This window comes from Lissotriton vulgaris, chromosome 3_1 (assembly GCF_964263255.1).
Source record: "Lissotriton vulgaris chromosome 3_1, aLisVul1.2, whole genome shotgun sequence".
Taxonomy (NCBI): Eukaryota; Metazoa; Chordata; class Amphibia; order Caudata; family Salamandridae; genus Lissotriton; species Lissotriton vulgaris.
The window spans coordinates 1026424527-1026447494 of record NC_141689.1 but is presented as its reverse complement, the minus strand read 5'-3'; the positions used below and the strand labels follow the sequence as shown (position 1 = coordinate 1026447494).

Genomic DNA, 22968 nt, shown 5'->3' with positions numbered 1-22968 from the left:
ATGAGACATTGCTCTGTTTATCTCTCCACTGTGGGCCAATCACTCTGTGTCTCAACTGTCCAGGCTTTGCCTCCACGACCTCAATTGTCAATGCAGTCCTCCTGCAAGGCCAGCAATCACCATCAGGAGAATAGAGCTCTAACTCAAGCCTGGGCCTCAAACAGCACAGGGGTCCCCCAGTCAGCCAGTACGCTGCTCCCAGGCTCAGCACCTCCCCCGGTCCCAGACAAATGGATGTGTAGGGCTGTGGCATTTACTGCTCTGGGCCATCTGCCCCCATGGTGCGGTGCCCCAGCGGCTCCATCTATGGACTGCTAGCGCCCAGTCCCTGGTGTGATATCTTTGTCTTGGAGCCTGCCCCGGGCCCCATGGGACAACCCACTTTGCCCGAGCCTAGGGGTCCCATGGTCATCTGAAAGACACCCCCCACAGCCTCACGTTACCTCACTGTCAGGGCGCTGCATACTGGCTCAATGAGTCCCCCTAGACCAGAGGTCTTCAAACTTTTGGATGCCAAGACCCCCCTGTCAACATTTTCAAGCGTAAGGACCCCCTCCTGACAAAAATTTCTAAACCTCTAGGTTATGAGGAAGGTGAGGACCAAATTATGCGACAGGCTTGACTAAATTGTGTGAGTAGAAAATGTAAATAATGTTCTGTGATGCTGCGTATTTTGGGGTAGCATTGCTTTATTATTTAGAATTTTTTTAAACACAGTAATACTCAGGAAAGATTTCACCCCATCAGTACCAGTTTATAACCAAAATACAGCAATTAACATCAGAAAGATCTCTAGTCAACCTCTGTGAAGGGCCTCCCAATCCGCAGGAATATGCGCTGCCACATTAGAAGCTCACCTGGCCATGGCCGGGAGCAGCAAGGGTGCATTCAAACCGGGGCGGTCTGGTGCAGAGCTAAGCAGTTTACCCATGACTCTTTCCTCTCACCCCCTTCCTTCCATCCCTCTCTTCTCTCCCAACCCCGGATCCCTTTATCACATTGCAGGCAGATGGTTATTAGCCCCAGGGCACTTTTTGGTAACAGTAGCGCACTACAAATGTAAATAATAGGCAGAAGCAGGGGATCCACTAGACCCGAACTTCGGGGGTGGGGGCAGTTAACACTCCCAGCCAGGGCTTGTCCAAGCACTGGTCGCACACGGTGCAACAGTCTTTCCACCTTCTCCATGAATTCCCTCACTACCACTCACCAATAATACACCTCATCTCTCTATAGCACCTGTCTGTCAAACATTTCATTTTTTTATAGCGCTACTCATAGTTTACTCACACTCACTTCTGTGATGTGAATGGTACATCTTCTTTGTACCATGCACTTTAACCTTCTGCACTGTGTGAGTGACAAGAGTGCCCATGTGACTGCACGGTGAGCAATGCAACAGTGTGAGAGTAGGGTAAAAGGAGTGACTGCAGGGTGAGTGAGGTGACCATATGAATTTGGGTTCGGCTGTAAGTGCAGAGTGGGACGAATTAGTGCATGGTTAGTGATGGCCTTGTTTGAGTGAGCTACAGATTGAGCGGTAAGGGGGGACAGGTGAGTGAAGTGTCACATGAGTGCAGGATGAGAAGTGTGTTCGTGTGACTGCAGGGTGGGGTACAGAGTGAACAATGCAAGCAAATTTTTAGTGCAGAGTGATCACTGTGAGAGCAGGGTGAGCGGGTGAATGTTGTGAGTGCATGGTGATCAGTGTGAGTGCATTGTGATCACTGTGAGTACATTATGATCACTGTGAGTGCAGGGTGAGTGGGTGAATGTTGTGAGTGCATTGTGATCGGTGTGAGTGCATTGTGATCAGTGTGAGTGCATTGTGATCAGTGTGAGTGCATTATGATCATTGTAAGAGCAGGGTGAGTGGGTGAATGTTGTGAGTGCATGGTGATCAGTGTGAGTGCATTGTGATCACTGTGAGTACATTATGATCGCTGTGAGTGCAGGGTGAGTGGGTGAATGTTGTCAGTGCATGGTGATCAGTGTGAGTGCATTGTGATCAGTGTGAGTGCATTGTGATCAGTGTGAGTGCATTATGATCACTGTGAGTGCAGGGTGAGCAGGTGAATGGTGTGAGTGCATGGTGATTGGTGTGAGTGCAGGGTGAGCGGGTGAATGATGTGAGTGCATTGTGATCAGTGTGAGTGCATTGTGATCACTGTGAGTGCAGGGTGAGTGGGTGAATGTTGTGAGTGCATGGCGATCAGTGTGAGTGCACTGTGACAGTGTGAGTGCATTGTGATCACTGTGAGTGCAGGGTGAGCGGGTGAATGGTGTGAGTGCATGGTGATTGGTGTGAGTGCACAGTGAATGGTGTGAGAGCATGGTGATTGGTGTGAGAGCATGGTGATCGCTATGAGTGCATGGTGATCGCTTTGAGTGCATGGTGATCGCTATGAGTGCATGGTGATCGCTATGAGTGCATTGTGATCAGTGTGAGTGCATTGTGATCGCTAGGAGTGCAGGGTGAACGTGAAAGTGAAGGTGAGAATGAGAAGTGAGTAGTCTGAAAGCAGGGTTAAACTGTTGCTATAATGGCATTAATCAGGGTTCGAGGGTGGAGGAAATAAATAATGTGCTGATCCTACAACAAACTTCCAGTCTAATGATTAGGGTTACCAGCTCAATATTTTGATGGCCCAGAAATAAGCAGTCACCTACAGCTGTATTCTTTGCACTTATCTGTGAATATTTAGATCAGCAAATATAAATAGAAAGCACTTTTAATTATGTTCTAGGGATGCCTCAATGATCCATGACTAATAATTAAAGAGAATAAAGACAGAAAAGTTACATAACTAATTAATACATACTTTTTTATTTATAACTCAATTTAGTGTCAAGAGCAGGTTTCTTCAGGATCTTTAAACAACACATAGCAGGCATGTTTCTTTTGGCAACCCAACTTTATATTTCTTTTCATTAAATGCATTCTCACACTACAGCAGTAAATGTAAAAATACAAATGTAAGGAATAGGCAGAGTGGGGGCCCAGGGGGTACTGGAACCATTAAAAAAACTAAGCTTTGGTAATTAGTTAACAAAGGCATGTAAATATGCTAATGGTCTTTAAAGACCTGTGAAAAACTCGGGCGGAGATAAGACTGCAGACACTGCCCAGCCGAGGCCCCAGGAGCGGGAGCAGCGGCCCGGGTTGAGACACAGGATGGGGGAGGAGGGGGGCTGAAGGCCTGAAGGCCAGGGCAGAAGTTACACTGTGAAGGCGCGACCCCCTTTGCATCGCTCCACGGCCCCCCTGGGGGTCGTGCCCCACAGTTTGAATACCCCTGCCCTAGCCTCATACCATTCATGGGCCAAGCATGGGCCATGGGTCTCCTCCAGTTGTTGGACAATCCAATCATAGGCAGCAACAGGGCAGACAACAGCAAAGGTATGGACGCCTCCGGGGTCTGCATCTGTCTTCCTCCAGTCTTGTGCTCTGCTGCTGGATTGGAGACTCCTTCTCAACTCAGGCTGATTCCGGGTTGTGCAGCCTATGCACGATGCGGGCACCCAGGACCTCGATGGCCCAAACCTTGATCCCCGGGGCAGATGTTGGCACCAAATTTACCACTGGGCACACCAGACACCCGGGTGTGTCAGGATGTGCCCTTCACGAGCCGAAGTGTGCAGAGATTAAGATGGTTGGCGGGGTTTAGCATTGTGAGCACCTCAGAGCATGCTAAAAGGGCAGCCATCTTGGTTGGAGCCAGGCTACGCCCGCAACTTTTCAGACTATCTTGAGGAGTTTCTCCTGGTCACTTCTAAGGCTCCCTGAACTTCAGAGATAGCATGTAGAGTCAGGGCTCACTCTTGCACAGGCCGCTAGCAGAGTTCAGTACATATCAATTTGCAATTGGTCAGCTCACCACTCTAGGAAAAAGGCATACAGAAGGTCAGCCTTTTGACGAGTCAGCCTCTCAGTCCTGGGTACAAGTGGGAGCAAATCTAGCTCAGCAGGTCTCCTCACTGGTCACTTATATTAGGTTCAGTCTTTGTTGGTTCTTCCACAGGTCCACATGTGTTCTGATGAGCTGCAGTTAAAGCGCTACTTTTGCAGGATTCCTTAGCCAGTGGATGGAGATGACTAACCAATGCAAAGAAAAACTTCCCAGGGAAACCCTTTTAACTTTTGCAGCACATCCTTTTTGCCTTACTACACACTATCCCACATGCACTATACTAAGTAAAATCCAACATAGCGCCAGACTTCTGCACTTGGAGTTTGCTAGGGTCCCTTTTTTTTTTTATTGAGATGGTTCCGGTTATCAAAAATACATTAATCAACAGGATAAAATCAGACATTGAAATTGCTATATACATCTTATAGTTGCAATAGTAGAAGACATAAAACCATACTTGTTTTACAAAAAAAAAAAAAAAAGAAGAGTCAGACAATAGTACATAAGGGAGTCAATCAACGTCGCCAATAGATCTATTCACTCTTATTTATCTGACTTCTCTCCAATTTCTAAGGGGAGCCCATATCTTCTTACCATATTCTCTCGACCTCTTTCCTTTGAAATCATACAAACATTCCTCTATATTATGAGTTCCCAGAAGCCTAGTTATCCACATCTGAAAAGTGGGAGCTACAGAGTCTTTCCATCCAGCCGAAATTTAAATCCTGAAAACAGCCATAGATAGAAAAGGATCACTGACATAATATACAATGACAAAATATAGACTTACCAAAATATAGTCACCAAAATATAGAATGCCAAAATATCGAATTCCTATCTACAACCAGGTAAGTACAAAAATATAGAATCCAAAAAATAGTGTGTAAAAAATATAGTCAGTCAAAATATCGAATATTTTTAAATGTCTTAAAAGTAATTTAAAATTAATGAAATAATAAATATAATTAACTAAAACATACTTAAAAATACTCAAATAACCTTAAAATTAAGATATAATTAATTTAAGTTATTAAAAAAAATGTACAATATTTTACCGTAGGATAGCAGGAGGGTAACATTTAATATTACCACTCCAGTGAGTGCAACAGTAGGGAAAGCGTTGGATAGCGTAGGGGTAAAAAATACTATTCCCACTCCAGTGAGTGCAACAGTAGGGAAAGCGTTGGATAGCGTAGGGGTAAAAAATACTATTCTCACTCCAGAGAGTGCAACAGTAGGGAAAGCGTTGGATAGCGTAGGGGTAATAATTACTATTCCCACTCAAGAGAGTGCAACAGTAGGGAAAGCGTTGGATAGCGTAAGGGTGAAAATTACTATTCCCACTCCAGAGAGTGCAACAGTAGGGAAAGCGTTGGATAGCGGGAGGGTAAAAAATACTATTCCCACTCCAGTGAGTGCAACAGTAGGGAAAGCGTTGGATAGCGTAGGGGTAAAAAATACTATTCCCACTCCAGTGAGTGTAACAGTAGGGAAAGCGTTGGATAGCGTAAGGGTGAAAATTACTATTCCCACTCCAGAGAGTGCAACAGTAGGGAAAGCGTTGGATAGCGGGAGGGTAAAAAATACTATTCCCACTCCAGTGAGTGCAACAGTAGGGAAAGCGTTGGATAGCGTAGGGGTAAAAAATACTATTCCCACTCCAGAAAGTGCAACAGTAGGGAATGCGTTGGATAGCATAGGGGTAAAAATTAATATTCCCACTCCAGAGAGTGCAACAGTAGGGAAAGCGTTGCATAGCGTAGGGATAAAAAATACTATTCCCACTCCAGTGAGTGCAACAGTAGGGAAAGCGTTGGATAGCATAAGGGTAAAAATTACTATTCCCACTCCAGAGAGTGCAACAGTAGGGAAAGCGTTGGATAGCGGGAGGGTAAAAATTACTATTCCAACTCCAGAGCGTGCAACAGTAGGGAACACGTTGGATAGCGTATTGGTAAAAATTACTATTCCCACTCCAGAGAGTGCAACAGTAGGGAAAGCGTTGGATATTCGAAGGGTAAAAATTACTATTTCCACTTCAGAGAGTACAACAGTAGGGAAAGCATTGGATAGCGTAGGGGTAAAAATTACTATTCCCACCCCAGAGAGTGCAACAGTAGGGAAAGCGTTGGATAGCGGGAGTGTGAAAATTACTATTCCCACTCCAGATAGTGCAACAGTAGGGAAAGCTTTGGATAGCGTAGGGGTAAAAATTCCTATTCCCACTCCAGAGAGTGCAACAGTAGGGAAAGCGTTAGATGGCGTAGGGGTAAAAAATACTATTCCCACTCCAGAGAGTGCAACAGTAGGGAAAGCGGTGGATAGCGGGAGGGTGAAAATTACTATTCCCACTCCATTGAGTTTAACAATAGGGAAAGTAATGATTTAATATATTATTAAAAATAAATTAAATATCAATCCCAATAAAACATTAATTGATATTAATAACCAATTTAATATTATGTAATAATTAATTAGAAATACAACTACATATTAGTTATTAAAAATTAATAACCTATTCATAATTATTTAACAACTAATTAATTTTCAATAACAAAAACTAATTAATAATACAAATTAATACCAATTAAAAATTAACAGTAAATTAATTATCAATACACAAAAAGTATTTTTAACATGTAATTAATTACAATTACATTACTTCCCACCCTATTCCCCTATAAACCCACATCCCACTACAGAAAATACATTAATGCAATTATAATTATTAAATATTTAATTAATACAAAATAATTACCAATTAATAAAAATTAATTGCCAATTAATAGAAATTAATTACCAATTAAACATTAATTAACAATAAATTTAAAATCAATACCAATGAATGAAAAAAATATTTACTTAATTACAATTAAATTACTTCCCACCCTATTCCCCTATAAACCCACAACCCGCTACAGAAAATAAATTTATTAAATTAACATAATTAACAATTAATCAATTAATACAAATTAATTGACAATTAATAAAAATTAATTACCAAATAAAAAATAACAATAAATTCAAAATGAATACCAATAAATAAATAAAAATATTTAATAAATTACAATCAAATTACTTTCCACCATATTCCCTTATAAACCCACAACCCGCTACAGAATTAAAAAGCAAAATTTAATTAAAAATTAATAATAATTGCTAAAAATTAATATTTAATTTAATATAATTAAATTACTTCCCACCCTATTCCCCGATAAACCCACAACCCGCTACAGAATTAAATTACGCAAAAATTAAATAACATAAAATTCATTACTTAAAATACATTAAACATACATTAAAAAAATTAATGTACACTTTTCACACATATACTAACATACAAAACACTTTAAAAAAATTGATATTATTAAAAAATCGATATATTTAATGTCTATATTGTATACTTTGATATTTTGACTTCTATATTTTGAAAATCGATATTACTTACCTTAAATTCGATATTTGTAACCACTATATTGTGTCCATTCGATATTTTGTCCATTCTATATTTTTACTTCGATATTATGTCCATTCTATATTTTGGAATCGATATTATGACTGTTTACCGATAGAAAAATAAATGCTTCGGCATCTTGCTCTAGTTTTAGATTTTCATCCCTGCCAATCAAAACAATAGTAGGGGATAGAGTGATCTGTTGCTCTAGCAGCCCCATTAAGAACCTTTCAATTTCTTTAAAAACTGGAGTGAGATTCTGACAATTATAGAACATATGGAATAGATCTGCAGGGCCTTGGTCACACCTGGGACACCTATCATTTTCTCTCTTGCCCCACATGAACAGCTTGGCAGGCGTGTAGTACAAGTTAAAAATAGTCTTATAGTGCTGTGCTTTCAGATTTGAAGCTCTTAGTATTTTCTTATTCATTGCTAAAGCGTAATCAATGTCTATATCTGGATCCCCAATTCTTTGGGCCCAAGCTGATTCAATTTGTCCAATATCGTCTCCCAAACCCTGCAAAAGATAACTATATCCGATTTTAATCTTCTTGCCACCATTCCTTACATAGTTCACAATCGGATTAGGCTCCTGAATTGAAATCCTGGGTCTGATTGACTTAACTGTTTGCTCCAATTGTCTAAATAAGAGCCATTGGCTAGCAGGTATACCAAACTTTTGCTGAAGTATATCAAATCCCAGTAATTCATCCTCATCCATGACATCCCCCAAACACCTAATACCCAGCTCCTTCCATAACCCACTATTACTATTCTGTCCAAGATGAACAAATGGGTTTGACCGCCACAGATCTAATATGCTATTGATTTTCGGAATCTTCAAGAATCTCATTATTAACTTCCAAGTACCCCAAGCACTAAGCATCACTTTACTTTTACTCCTTTTAAAGTACCTAAAGTTTGTTTCTCGTGTTAGAAGCCCCAATGCTCTTCCTCCTACTAACAATTCATATATTGTGGGGGTTCTGTACAGACCAGTCGGCACGACTATTTCATCATATTTAAATAGGACATTCATTTGCATCATTAAACAAACCCAGTGATACAGCCTCAAATTTGGTGCAGACAGTCCCCCCCCCTCCTGTGGTGCAGATAGTCGAGCCAGAGATCTACGTATTTTCCCATATTGCCACACAAATTGGGAGAAGACAGCTTCCATTTTCTTCAACAGACCCTCTTCTACTAGCAGAGGTATGGCACGAAATAAGTACAATAGTTTTGGGGTCATTGACATCTTCAAAACATTCACTCTACCAATCAGGGATAGGTGTAAAACATCTATTCTTCTTAGTTCCTTGTCTATTGTAGCAATCAGGGGTACATAATTCTCTTGTATGATTTTCTCCACATTAGCATTAATCCTCACCCCGAGATATACTGCAGACTCCACATACCTCTGGTCAACTTTATAGATATTATTTGTGCTAATTATTATTGTTTTTTCTTCATTCAGATATACCCAGAGCGGGTTCCAAAGGCGTTAGCCAGTTGACTCAATTCCACCATTGCCATCTGCGGGTTAGTGGTGACAATTGCCAGATCGTCCGCATATGCCAATAATTTGGTGGTATGCCCATTTACTATAACAGGGGAGATTTTATCTGAAGCTAGAATTTCCCTAATTAGGGGATATATATAAAGTGAAAAGAGTATAGGAGAGCAAGGGCATCCCTGACGGGTACCTCTTCTAATTACCACCTCTTTCGACTGAAGGCCCATAGTTGTAATTCTAGCTACCGGATCCGAGTACATTGCCTTTATTGCTTTCCTACACTTCTCTCCAAAGCCTCTTCTGACCAGAACATCCCACAAAAATTCCCAGACCACACGGTCTAAGGCTTTTTCGGCATCTAGGAGGATCATGGCCATTTCTCCCCCCGTGACAGCCATAGCATCAAATAGTGAGATCGCACGCGAAGTGTGATCCGTGGTGCCTCTCCCTGGAACAAACCCATGCTGCCACGGAGAGACAAGTTGGCCAATGATCCCCCCTAACCTCTTTGCCCACACCTTAGAATATAATTTGGTGTCCGCATTTTTCAGCGATATTGGCCGATAAGAGCCCGGATTTTCCTCTGGTTTACCCTTTTTGTGGAATACTACTATATTGGTCTCTTTCCAAGAATCAGGAATCTTCCCGGAGCAGATTATACCATTAAATAAGTCTAACAGCAGTGGAAGAATTTCCTCCCCTAAGATCTTATAAACTTCCATCGGTATCCCATCTGGGCCTGCAGCTTTACCTGCTGCTAGATCCTGTATTGCAGTCCTTATCTCCTCTAGGGTTATATCCTTTTCCAGCTGCTCCCTGTTTTTATCATCTAAAACCGGACATGCAGGCCCGAGCCCTTGACTGTATGGTGACCCACCCGCCTCCTGATCATATAGTTTTTGGTAAAATTTCTGGAACACACCCATTATCTCTTCCGGGTCTGTATATTCTATCCCATTATCTTCAATTCTGGGGATGTTATTTTTATTAGTTTCTTGCCTAATGCGCAGCGCTAGTGCTCTACCGGCTTGTTCACCTGTCTCATAACGCCTTGCTCTTGACGCCTGATATTCTCTAATCTCCTTTTGCGCAACCACTTTCAGAATGTCTCCCTTGATCAGAGCCAAAGTTCTAGCCGTTTCACTACCATCCTTGCCTAGCTCTATTTCCTCTATATGCCGTTTCTCTGTCATCGCCAGCTCTGAGATGAGCTTCTCCACTTTATTTCTATCCTCCTTCCTTAGCCTGGCGGAACAGCTAATCATCTCCCCCCTTAAAGATGCCTTGAAGGCTTCCCAAACTCCATTACGGGATGAACTATATCTGTTGGTATCAAAAAACTCTTTCGTCCACTGTTTAAGGTGCTTTACAAGCCTATCATCATTTAGTAGTTTCCTTTCGAATGTCCACCTTGTTGTTTTCCTCGGGGTATTGTGCACCTTGTATGTTAATATCAGAGGGTTGTGATCCGAGACTATTCTGGGAAGCTTGGCAATTCTGACATTGCATAGCTCCCCCAACGAAACGAAGAAATAATCCAGCTTAGAATATTTCTGAGCTGGGTGTGAGAAATAAGTAAAACCTGGATCCCCAGGCACTTTATCACCCCATACATCAGCTAATCCATGCAACTGTAGTAGAGAACCTAATGCCCGAATTACCTTATGTTTACGTCCTGTATATTTACCTCCCTGCCTCCAGTCAGCCGAGATATTCATATCTCCACACATTACAATGGGGTACCCCAATTAGCCAACTCCTCTTCCAGCTCGTCAAATACTGCTGGCTCATATTCATTTGAACCATAGATCACACAGAGTGTAATGCCTAGATTCAGTTCTACTAGAACCCATCTACCAGACCCATCCGATTTAGTACGTCTCACCCCCCCCCCCACATTGCATTTCCCCATAATGGCCACCCCCCTTATCATAGATGATTGCGACGAGCAACCTAGCATTATATATCCGTTCATATTCAATAGCTTCCTTTTAGCCCAGGGCAGATGGGTTTCCTGTATACACAATATATCTATATTATTAAATTTAGCAAAGTGGTTCAATCTCTGCCGTTTCTTCCAGTCATTTAACCCCCAACAATGATGGTGCATATCTTAATGTATGACATTATTAACATAGCTGCTACTTCCGACCTGGCTGTTATCCATGAATCTACTAAATGCCGACATCATAACCATTCCCATCTCAAAGTTTTTCTCTTTTTTATTCTCCCCCTCTCCTCCCTCTCTTCCCCCGCCTCCCCCTCCCCACTTCCCCTCCCCTCTCCCCCTTTGACCCCCCCAAACCCCCCTCCCACCCCCTCTTTTCAGAGGCGCTCAGACCTGCTGGTCTGTGCACGTGATGGTTCGCAGTAAAGACCGAGGAGGTTTCTTAATACCCTATCCTAGTACCTGTGACATTGTTGTCCCCACCACCCCCCACACGTTATTCCTAATATCCATTTCACACGATTTTGACATTGATCATATACGGAATATTACTAAACCCCTTGTGTGACCAAATATTCCTTAGCTTTCACTTCGGAGGAGAAATACAGGGTTCTCCCGCCATTAATTATTTTCAGCTATGCTGGATTGATTAAGTAAGCCTGCATCCCCTTGTCCTGAAATAGTTTTATCATCTGCCTTAATCTCCAGCGTCTCTCCACAGTAACATGGCAGAAATCCGGGCGAACGAAAAAAGAAAAACCATCAACATTCTTCTTTAGATCCGGTCTTGCCCTTTCTGAAATTGCCTGCCTCAAATTAAAGTTACCCAGGAATATTAAAATTGCTCTGGGCTTATCTCCCTCCTTGGCATTTTTATGTATTTTGAAGGGAATGCGATGCGCCCTCTGAATCTCCTCTGCCCAATCCCATCCCTTCAACTCCGTGAAAGCATGTTCAAATAGTTTTACCACAAAGCCTCTCATGTCTGTATCTTCTGATCCTTCCGGTATCCCCAGTACACGCAGGTTATTCTGTCGAGACCTATTCTCCAACGCCTCCAGCTTCCATTGCACATCTATCATCTGTTCACCCTGTAGATATACCTTGCTAGAGGCAGCCGCTGTCTCTGCTTCCGTCGACACTACTCTCTCTTCCAGGTTAGTAACCCGTTCTCCCAGATTCACACACACCTTAGTCAATTTCCTTACTACTCCTTGCATTTTTCTGACCGCCGCCTGTGATTTGCGACTTTCCTGCCGAGCCTCTTCTCTGTGTGCGATTATTTCCTGGTGTATCACCTCCAGAAGAGACATCTGTGCCGCTTCCCCTCCCGGGCTCTCCAGCAGTGAATTAGTAGTCGGATGATCCCGTTTCTGTCCTTGTATTTTTACACCTGTATTGGATTTCACCGCGGTTGTCGGGGGGCTGAAATCTTCCTTCTCCAACTCACTGTCGGTAGCCGATCCACTGTCCTCTTGCTCCAGACTGTCATTGTCTTCCTCCGACCATTCCCCCCCCTCTGAGACTGAGAAGAAAGCCTCACTAGGAGCTTCCTTCTTATCGCCTATACCTTCGCTGGCCTCATCTTCCAGCACATCTTCCAGCACCAGGGGGGCTATATCAGAATCCAGATTCAGAATTACAGGAGTGCTATCCTCATCTCTTTTTAGAGAGCCTGCTTTCCCTTTTAAGTACTCCTCTTTGTTTGTAGAAGCATCAAGCTGAGCAGGAATATCCACCATATTTTCTGCAGCCCCACCAGTGCCTTTAGGGCTGCCACCCTCCTCCAACGCCTCAGCGATAGTCTCATTATTGAAGTCCTTGTCTTTAATAAGTTTTTGAAAAATGACAGATATCGGGGTAGTGCCTTGATTACCGTTGGCTGTCCCTTGTTGCTGCGCTATTCTCTTAGCTGGGGATGTTTTCTTTTTCTTTTTGTTCCCTTCTAATTCTCTCTCTGCCGTTAGCTCTGCCAGCTCAGCTGCAGCCTTCCTTCTTGCAGCTGCTTTGGCGCTTGCACTCGTTTTCGGAGCCATAATCTCCCTCCTCCTTTCCTTGTCACCAAACTGCTCCTTACCGCCCGGTAGAGTGCTCCACTTTCTCTCTTCCACCTCCATGGCAGCCTCCAGGATGCTCCGTGATCTTTCCCCCGTCTTTTGCTGCAAGCTTGTCTGCCGTGACTGCCAAGACCGCCTCCGTTTCCTCAGCAGCGAGCTCCGCCCGCTACGCGAACTCCGTTCCACTTGCTCGACTAGCTCCATCAGCAGGCCTGCTCCTGACACGCTTCCCGACGTGAGCCACCTTGCTACCTGCTGTAGCTCCCGAAGAAGCCGCTTGAGCGGCCGGCTGCAGGTACGGAGCATACGGCAGTCTTTGGTCCTTTCCTTTACCAAGCTTGATCCGATCCTTTACTCCGTCCTCACTGATGAAAATTCATGGGTATATGGCTGGTAGTTCCTTAATTCCGATTAACGTACTGTGTCAAACCGACATCTCCTCGGTCTCACTGCTTCCCGGCCATCCTAAGCGGCCGCCATCTTGCCTCCGGATTGTTCATAGGGTCGCGCTGTCGGACTGCCTTCTTGTTGGCCGATGGGACTCCCTGTCTTCTCTTGATTATTCTTCCATCCAAGAGTGCCGCAACCCTCGAGCCTTTGGTGTGGAGTACCCTGTTAACTTCATCAAAGCTGTGGTGCTGTTGCTGTACCTGGATCATAAAACCGGGGAAGAACCGTACTGTGGCATTTTCATAAGTCTAGTCCCTGTGGGAGCGGGCTGCTTGTAACACAGCATCACGAATCATGATCTTGGTGATTGAAAATCCTGGCAATGATCATTCCTGGGGAGGGGGCCCAACTTTGGCAGTGGTATTGGAGCCCTGTGCGGATGCTCAACAGAGAAGAAGTTTGGAAGGCCCTTGGAGCAGAGGGTGTTGACAATCAGATCTTCGAGGAATAAGTCTACGCTAGACCCCTCCACCCCCTCAGGGACCCCAACCACTCTGATATAGTTCCTTCAAGCCCTACCTTCTTGATCTTTGAGTTTCACTACCATGATCTTGTGCTGTTTCGTAAGATAGTGGACCTGTTCTTCCAACTTTATGGACGTAGATTAAAGGAAATGTATATGCGACTCGGCTATTGTAACCTTCTCTGACATTTTCTTAAAATCTGCCCTCAAAAGGTTAATGTCCACTGTCACCACATCTATTTCAGGTTCTGAAGTACTCTTAGGGTTACAGATTGCTGCTATAATGGCACGGAGGGAGGGCACTGCTGACTCTGATACCTCAGTTCCCATTCCAGCCTTATTCAGTGACTGTTTGAGTACAGCCTATTTATCCACCTTGTTGGACTGTGATTATAGTAGTCCCTTCAGTTTCACCATGGGCATGGAGGGAAGTGGCAAGAAAATGGGACGGGGGTCCTTCTGGCCCCTAGAGTCATCACTGATGATTTCCAACTGTTCAACAGTGTGCAAAAGGATAACAGGAATCTAGTCTGCAGACCACTAGGGCATCATGGCTCAGCAGGTTACAGCAGAGGCCTACGCTCTAACTTGCTGCACCCATGTTCACTCACCTCCCTCAGACTACCTCCTGGAGGTACCCACTGGGCTCTGCAATGGCCGTGAGGCTAGCCGGGATGAGGCCAGCTTCAGCCTCTTGGTGTATGCACACCATCAATGCAGCCTGCCATAGTATCAGCCTTGTTCGCCGATGAGACATTGCTCTGTTTATCTCTCCACTGTGGGCCAATCACTCTGTGTCCCACACTGTCCAGGCTTTGCCTCCAGCACCTCAATTGTCAATGCAGTCCTCCTGCAAGGCCAGCAATCACCATCAGGAGAATAGAGCTCTAACTCAAGCCTGGGCCTCAAACAGCACAGGGGTCCCCCAGTCAGCCAGCACGCTGCTCCCAGGCTCAGCACCTCCCCCGGTCCCAGACAAATGGATGTGTAGGGCTGTGGCATTTACTGCTCTGGGCCATCTGCCCCCATGGTGCGGTGCCCCAGCGGCTCCATCTATGGACGGCTAGCGCCCAGTCCCTGGTGTGATATCTTTGTCTTGGAGCCTGCCCCGGGCCCCATGGGACAACCCACTTTGCCTGAGCCTAGGGGTCCCATGGTCATCTGAAAGACACCCCCCACAGCCTCACGTTACCTCACTGTCAGGGCGCTGCATACTGGCTCAATGAGTCCCCCTAGACCAGAGGTCTTCAAACTTTTGGATGCCAAGACCCCCTGTCAACATTTTCAAGCGTAAGGACCCCCTCCTGACAAAAATTTCTAAACCTCTAGGTTATGAGGAAGGTGAGGACCAAATTATGCAACAGGCTTGACTAAATTGTGTGAGTAGAAAATGTAAATAATGTTCTGTGATGCTGCGTATTTTGGGGTAGCATTGCTTTATTATTTAGAATTTTTTTAAACACAGTAATACTCAGGAAAGATTTCACCCCATCAGTACCAGTTTATAACCAAAATACAGCAATTAACATCAGAAAGATCTCTAGTCAACCTCTGTGAAGGGTCTCCCAATCCGCAGGAATATGCGCTGCCACATTAGAAGCTCACCTGGCCATGGCCGGGAGCAGCAAGGGTGCATTCAAACCGGGGCGGTCTGGTGCAGAGTTAAGCAGTTTACCCATGACTCTTTCCTCTCACCCCCTTCCTTCCATCCCTCTCTTCTCTCCCAACCCCGGATCCCTTTATCACATTGCAGGCAGATGGTTATTAGCCCCAGGGCACCTTTTGATAACAGTAGCGCACTACAAATGTAAATAATAGGCAGCAGCAGGGGATCCACTAGACCCGAACTTCGGGGGTGGGGGCAGTTAACACTCCCAGCCAGGGCTTGTCCAAGCACTGGTTGCACACGGTGCAACAGTCTTTCCACCTTCTCCATGAATTCCCTCACTACCACTCACCAATAATACACCTCATCTCTCTATAGCACCTGTCTGTCAAACATTTCATTTTTTTATAGCGCTACTCATAGTTTACTCACACTCACTTCTGTGATGTGAATGGCACATCTTCTTTGTACCAGGCACTTTAACCTTCTGCACTGAATGGGGGACAAGAGTGTCCATGTGACTGCACGGTGAGCAATGCAACAGTGTGAGAGTAGGGTAAAAGGAGTGACTGCAGGGTGAGTGAGGTGACCATATGAATTTGGGTTTGGCTGTAAGTGCAGAGTGGGACGAATTAGTGCATGGTTAGTGATGGCCTTGTTTGAGTGAGCTACAGATTGAGCGGTGAGGGGGGACAGGTGAGTGAAGTGTCACATGAGTGCAGGATGAGAAGTGTGCTCGTGTGACTGCAGGGTGGGGTACAGAGTGAACAATGCAAGCAAATTTTTAGTGCAGAGTGATCAGTGTGAGAGCAGGGTGAGCGGGTGAATGTTGTGAGTGCATGGTGATCAGTGTGAGTGCATTGTGATCACTGTGAGTACATTATGATTTACTGTGAGTCCAGGGTGAGTGGGTGAATGTTGTGAGTGCATTGTGATCGGTGTGAGCACATTGTGATCATTGTGAGTGCATTGTGATCAGTGTGAGTGCATTATGATCATTGTGAGAGCAGGGTGAGTGGGTGAATGTTGTGAGTGCATGGTGATCAGTGTGAGTGCATTGTGATCACTGTGAGTACATTATGATCAATGTGAGTGCAGGGTGAGTGGGTGAATGTTGTGAGTGCATAGTGATCAGTGTGAGTGCATTGTGATCAGTGTGAGTGCATTGTGATCAGTGTGAGTGCATTATGATCACTGTGAGTGCAGGGTGAGCAGGTGAATGGTGTGAGTGCATGGTGATTGGTGTGAGTGCAGGGTGAGCGGGTGAATGATGTGAGTGCATTGTGATCAGTGTGAGTGCATTGTGATCACTGTGAGTGCAGGGTGAGTGGGTGAATGTTGTGAGTGCATGGCGATCAGTGTGAGTGCACTGTGACAGTGTGAGTGCATTGTGATCACTGTGAGTGCAGGGTGAGTGGGTGAATGGTGTTGAGTGCATGGTGATTGGTGTGAGTGCACGGTGAATGGTGTGCGAGCATGGTGATTGGTGTAAGAGCATGGTAATCGCTATGAGTGCATGGTGATCGCTATGAGTGCATGGTGATCGCTATGATTGCATTGTGATCAGTGTGAGTGCATTGTGATCGCTAGGAGTGCAGGGTGAACGTGAAAGTGAAGGTGAGAATGAGAAGTGAGTAGTCTGAAAGCAGGGTTAAACTATTGCTATAATGGCATTAATCAGGGTTCGAGGGTGGAGGAAATAAATAATGTGCTGATCCTACAACAAACTTCCAGTCTAATGATTAGGGTTACCAGCTCATTATTTTGATGGCCCAGAAATAAGCAGTCACCTACAGCTGTATTTTTTGCACTTATCTGTGAATATTTAGATCAGCAAATATAAATAGAAAGCACTTTTAATTGTGTTCTAGGGATGCCTCAATGATCCATGACTAATAATTAAAGAGAATAAAGACAGAAAAGTCACATAACTAATTAATACATACTTTTTTATTTATAACTCAATTTAGTGTCAAGAGCAGGTTTCTTCAGGATCTTTAAACAAAACATAGCAGGCATGTTTCTTTTGGCAACCCAACTTTATATTTCTTTTCATTAAATGCATTCTCACACTACAGCAGTAAATGTAAAAATACAAATGTAAGGAATAGGCAGAGTGGGGGCCCAGGGGGTACTGGAACCATTAAAAAAACTAAGCTTTGGTAATCAGTTAACAAAGGCATGTAAATATGCTAATGGTCTTTAAAGACCTGTGAAAAACTCGGGCGGAGATAAGACTACAGACACTGCCCAGCCGAGGCCCCAGGAGCGCGAGCAGCGGCCCGGGATGAGACACAGGATGGGGGAGGAGGGGGGCTGAAGGCCTGAAGGCCAGGGCAGAAGTTACACTGTGAAGGCGCGACCCCCTTTGCATCGCTCCACGGCCCCCCTGGGGGTCGCGCCCCACAGTTTGAATACCCCTGCCCTAGACTCATACCATTCATGGGCCAAGCATGGGCCATGGGTCTCCTCCAGTTGTTGGACAATCCAATCATAGGCAGCAACAGGGCAGACAACAGCAAAGGTATGGTCGCCTCCGGGGTCTGCATCTGTCTTCCTCCAGTCTTGTGCTCTGCTGCTGGATTGGAGACTCCTTCTCAACTCAGGCTGATTCCGGGTTGTGCAGCCTATGCACGATGCGGGCACCCAGGACCTCGATGGCCCAAACCTTGATCTCCGGGGCAGATGTTGGCACCAAATTTACCACTGGGCACACCAGACACCCCGGGTGTGTCAGGATGTGCCCTTCACGAGCCGAAGTGTGCAGAGATTATGATTGGTGGCGGGGTTTAGCATTGTGAGCACCTCGGAGCATGCTAAAAGGGCAGCCATCTTGGTTGGAGCCAGGCTACGCCCGCAACTTTTCAGACTATCTTGAGGAGTTCCTCCTGGTCACTTCTAAGGCTCCCTGAACTTCAGAGATAGCATGTAGAGTCAGGGCTCACTCTTGCACAGGCCGCTAGCAGAGTTCAGTACATATCAATTTGCAATTGGTCAGCTCACCACTCTAGGAAAAAGGCATACAGCAGGTCAGACTTTTGACGAGTCAGCCTCTCAGTCCTGGGTACAAGTGGGAGCAAATCTAGCTCAGCAGGTCTCCTCACTGGTCACTTATATCAGGTTCAGTCTTTGTTGGTTCTTCCACAGGTCCACATGTGTTCTGATGAGCTGCAGTTAAAGCGCTACTTTTGCAGGATTCCTTAGCCAGTGGATGGAGATGACTAACCAATGCAAAGAAAAACTTCCCAGGGAAACCCTTTTAACTTTTGCAGCACATCCTATTTGCCTTACTACACACTATCCCACATGCACTATACTAAGTAAAATACAACATAGCGCCAGACTTCTGCACTTGGAGTTTGCTAGGGTCCCAGCCAAGGGTGCTACTAGAGAAATCAGCTGCTCTGTCTTCCTCAACAATACCAAAATTGTTTTGGGACCAGCTTCCACTTGCACTGGGCTGGTGACAAACTGGCTCCAGTTGGCCCAGGAAATAAAGGCTTCTCTTCTGCTGGTCTCCTTTTACATTTAACTATGATATCAGAGTGGTTCCTTTCCAGTTAAAGAAGTTCCTGAGCCCTCCCCAGACGCCCTTCCAGAACTGAGAGGAAGGCGTCACACCACTCAACTGGAATATTTGTGCACGGCTACAATGCTGGACCTCCACTCACTCCAGGGGCAGTGCCCGAACAAGTAAATAGAACCCGTGAATCAAGCAATGTCCCAGAAGAGAAGGGGGGTTGGCAGAAAATAATAAAAAGAGAGTCTTGCGTCTTCTGAATCTGCTATGAATCTTCTAGAGGGCCTGGTTAACCAGCTCTTCAAGCCCTTGTTCAACTACTTCTGAGTACTGTTAATAGATTGTGCTACAAACTATAATACTTACATGTAGTCTATTCATGTAATCTATAATAATTCCTTGATAAATATTTCGGGAATTCCTTACAGAGTTGTCAGTGATACACGTGAATGAAAATATCACCAAACAATACATCAGCATAGGTTTCATGTAAGAAGCATTAATATACTCCATACAGTTGAAGTATTTGAGTCATCACAAGCACGTACCAATTGTAACAATGCGCGCAACAATGAGTCTATGCGCACAAGGTTTGAGTCTTTCACGGCTAGGGACAATGCAGGTAGAAGGGTAAACTAAGAATTGTCATGTGCCTGTTTTCATGCTAACAGGTAAATTGTCTTTGATCCGATATCTTTGCACAGTTTTTAAATAGTGCACTAACCTCGAATCTTGTACTTTACATTGTCTTTTCTTGTCTTTCGTGCAGGTGTCATTGTGCACTGTGATGCCAATTCCGGAGTGGGACTTGAAGAAAAGAAACTAACTGTTGGATGGCAACTTCAGAACCTTGCAGGATGCCCAGGTAGGTTGGGAGCACTGAGCAGTGTCCTTGATACTGGGCAAGTGGTCTTCAGGAGAGCAGGAGTAAGGAGAGACCGTTTTCATTGGGTGCGAAGCCAAGCACTGTCTCATGGCTCGGGTGTGGTATTTATAGTCGCGCCCAAAGTCAAGAAAGCCTGGCACATGTTTCCGAAGACTCACTGGGCTTTGGGAGGCATGAGGCACCAAAGGTTATCTGGGCACAAGGCACGAGGCACAAGCAAATTGAAGACAATTGCACACTGACATATTACAAATATGGCCTGGTGTATTCATTGAGAGCCAGCCCCGAGGGGGATAAAAGAAAATAAACATTCATCCTCAGTGTAACGAAGTGGCATACAGCCCTCGGGAATATCACAGACGCCATCAGCAAAATGGGCCACATACCAATTGCCATAGGATCTCATGAATGGTAGTCACATGCATATACAGTGCAGGGCACCGCATGGGAGCCGAAGGTCACGATAAGTGACATACCTAATACCAAGGTCTTCCTGCTAAAAGGCCTAAGCCATTGTTTTTTCTCTGGGTACAGTTTTCACACCTCATAAGGGAGAGGCACTGATTGGGGCAGCTACTTGAAGGCCAATGCTCGCTTGCCTGGAGTTCTAGCCAAACAAAGTATAACCTTTCAAAAGTTATTTTTCCTAATTACTTACTAAAACTGATTTTACCAGTAAATGGGATTTGGAATAAATATTGAAAACAGTAGTTGAATTATCTCTGAAGAATATTGAATGCCAGAATTAACAGAACTATTTGTTTTGTCTGAAGTTTAGCTTTTCTCAAAGGAACAGCTACATCCCCTCACAATGAAAATAGCTTTTGGATGCTAGTCACTGTAGGTACATGGCAGCACTATATTCTTGCATGAGTCTTTTTTTACTATTAGGCACTCTAACATGTGGGCTACAAGGCCTACTTAGGGATGACCTGTTTAATATTGGGATTCTTCTTGTCAAAAAGGGTTATTTTGGTAGATGTGCTTTCAGGATTAAAAGCTACAGCAATAAGGCTACACAGGTAGGCCGAAAGACATGTTTTATTTGTCATCCTAGTGGATGGCACAAAGTTAAAGTTTTTCTCAATTTAGTAGTAGTAAAGTTACTACTACTAAATTGAGAAAAAATATTATTTTTAAAATTTTCGGTATTCACAGAAGGCATTTAGGAGTCCTAAAGTTAGTAGTCCTAACTTTACTACTACTAAATTGAGAAAAATCCTAATTTTAAGACTTTCGGTATTCACAGAAGGCATTTAGGAGTCCTAAAGTTAGTAGTCCTAACTTTATTACTACTAAATTGAGAAAAATCGTAATTTTAAGACTTTCGGTATTCACAGAAGGCATTTAGGCATCCTAAAGTTAGTAGTCCTAACTTTACTACTACTAAATTGAGAAAAATCGTAATTTTAGGACTTTCGGTATTCACAGAAGGCATTTAGGAGTCCTAAAGTTAGGAGTCCTAACTTCTGTGAATACCGAAATGAGTAAGTTCATTCTGTGAATACCAAAAGTAGTAAGTGCTTTCTGTGAATGCCAAAAGTAGTAAGTTCATTCTGTGAATACCAAAAGCAGTAAGTGCAATCTGTGAATACCAAAACAGTAGTAAGTTTAGGATTGAGTCTTAAGTTCATTCTGTGAATCGGGCCCTCAGAGTCTGTTCATTCAGGCAAGGGTACTGAAATATTCTACATGCATTCAAGCTTAAATCTAAATCATACAGACCTCTCATATGACGTGTGTCACTGTCTTTACGATTGCCACATTTGCATACTTGCACCAATTCGCATTTATATACATGCAAATCAACCTCTTTGAAGTGGTCTTCATCAGTTATTCCTAACGTCTATTTTTTATATACTTTTTCTTTTTAATTTTTTAGTGTGCACCAAAGTTTTCAGACAATTGTTTTACATTGCGTGGTTACAGATGTTCCTTTCACTTACTCTTCCATACCAGTATGTGGAGAAGTGTGGCTCAATGGTTAGAGCGGCAGACCCTGATGCAGAGGTCTGGCGCGGGACCAGGGTTCAATTCCCTGCCTCAGCGGGTCTTGGCTCAAAATTCCACGGACCTGATAATTCTCGCCTCGGTGCCTATTCCAATTATGGAGTCCCACTCTGCAATTCTGGGCAATAGCTTGCTTAATCTCCACAACGGCCCCCACAACGCTAAGGATGCCTGGCCTCCACCTTAGGGGTGCCCAGGAGTGGACGCCTCACAGGGAAAGCCAGGATGGGTTCCACAGTGGTATTCGTACAAGCGCCTTGAGACCCTTGCGGGTGAGTAGTGCGCTATACAAGTATCATTTTACATTTACATACACTGCATCTCATGCGCGTGCCATAAGTCAATTATTCATCAATTGTCTTCTATTTACTATGTACCAGCTTTTCTAATGTTACCCTTATCACATGCTGAAGATCATTGACCCGGTTTAGGGCGCGTGTCACTTTCTTTAGCCCGGGTACTTTATTAGCCTTCTCAGTGTCCATTGTTCAACAAGCCTCTTATTTATGTGTGTCAAATACATCTTAACTTTTGTGCCCTCACTCATATTCCTTTCAATTTTCCATTCATACTGCCATATGTAACTTAGCAAGCAACTCTTAAACATGTTTGGTGACAGTTAATCCTTGTTCAGCAAGTGTCATGGCGTTTAAGCCACTTTTAAACATTTTAGTCAATTTCTACTCTCATATTGTGTCACAATATGGATCATACACGTCCTTATTCCAATCCCTGTTTTTGCTACATACGCCTTTTTACACAAATCTCTGGAACTGCTCCCCTTCCTCTCTTACCATCTTGTTTGACATGCTGCGGGCGCAAAACAACAGTTGATGGACAGAATGCAGAACAATGTCATACATTCAACCCAGTACAGAGATCTGGGCCTAAATCCATCGTTTTTTTGCACTCCACACCACCCCAGTTCAGACATGACCATGTGCAAAGCAGCCTTGACCCTGTGCCTCATGGGAACAGTCCAGCCCGAACTGCCAAGCCATGTCTTTCCTGGACTGGAATCAAGCATCCTAGGACCGGTTTCTGGCTATCAGCCATTTTCAGCCAGGATAGCTTGACTCCAGTGGTGTGGAGAGCATGGGCCTCATGTCTGAGCATACCCAGCACACTCGGGGTGACAAATGCAAAA

General features: G+C 44.3%; 1 protein-coding gene across 2 annotated transcripts in view; it reads left to right on the top strand.

Moving 5' to 3' along the window:
- The window catches only part of LOC147727331 (uncharacterized), a 1245320-nt gene that overhangs the window by 721044 nt on the left and 501308 nt on the right, over positions 1 to 22968 (top strand). For both annotated transcript variants that reach the window (XM_086961416.1, XM_086961415.1), the window contains one exon: positions 19695 to 19790. In XM_086961416.1, the coding sequence (XP_086817542.1) occupies positions 19695 to 19790 (96 nt within the window). The remainder of the gene's footprint in view (positions 1 to 19694; positions 19791 to 22968) is intronic.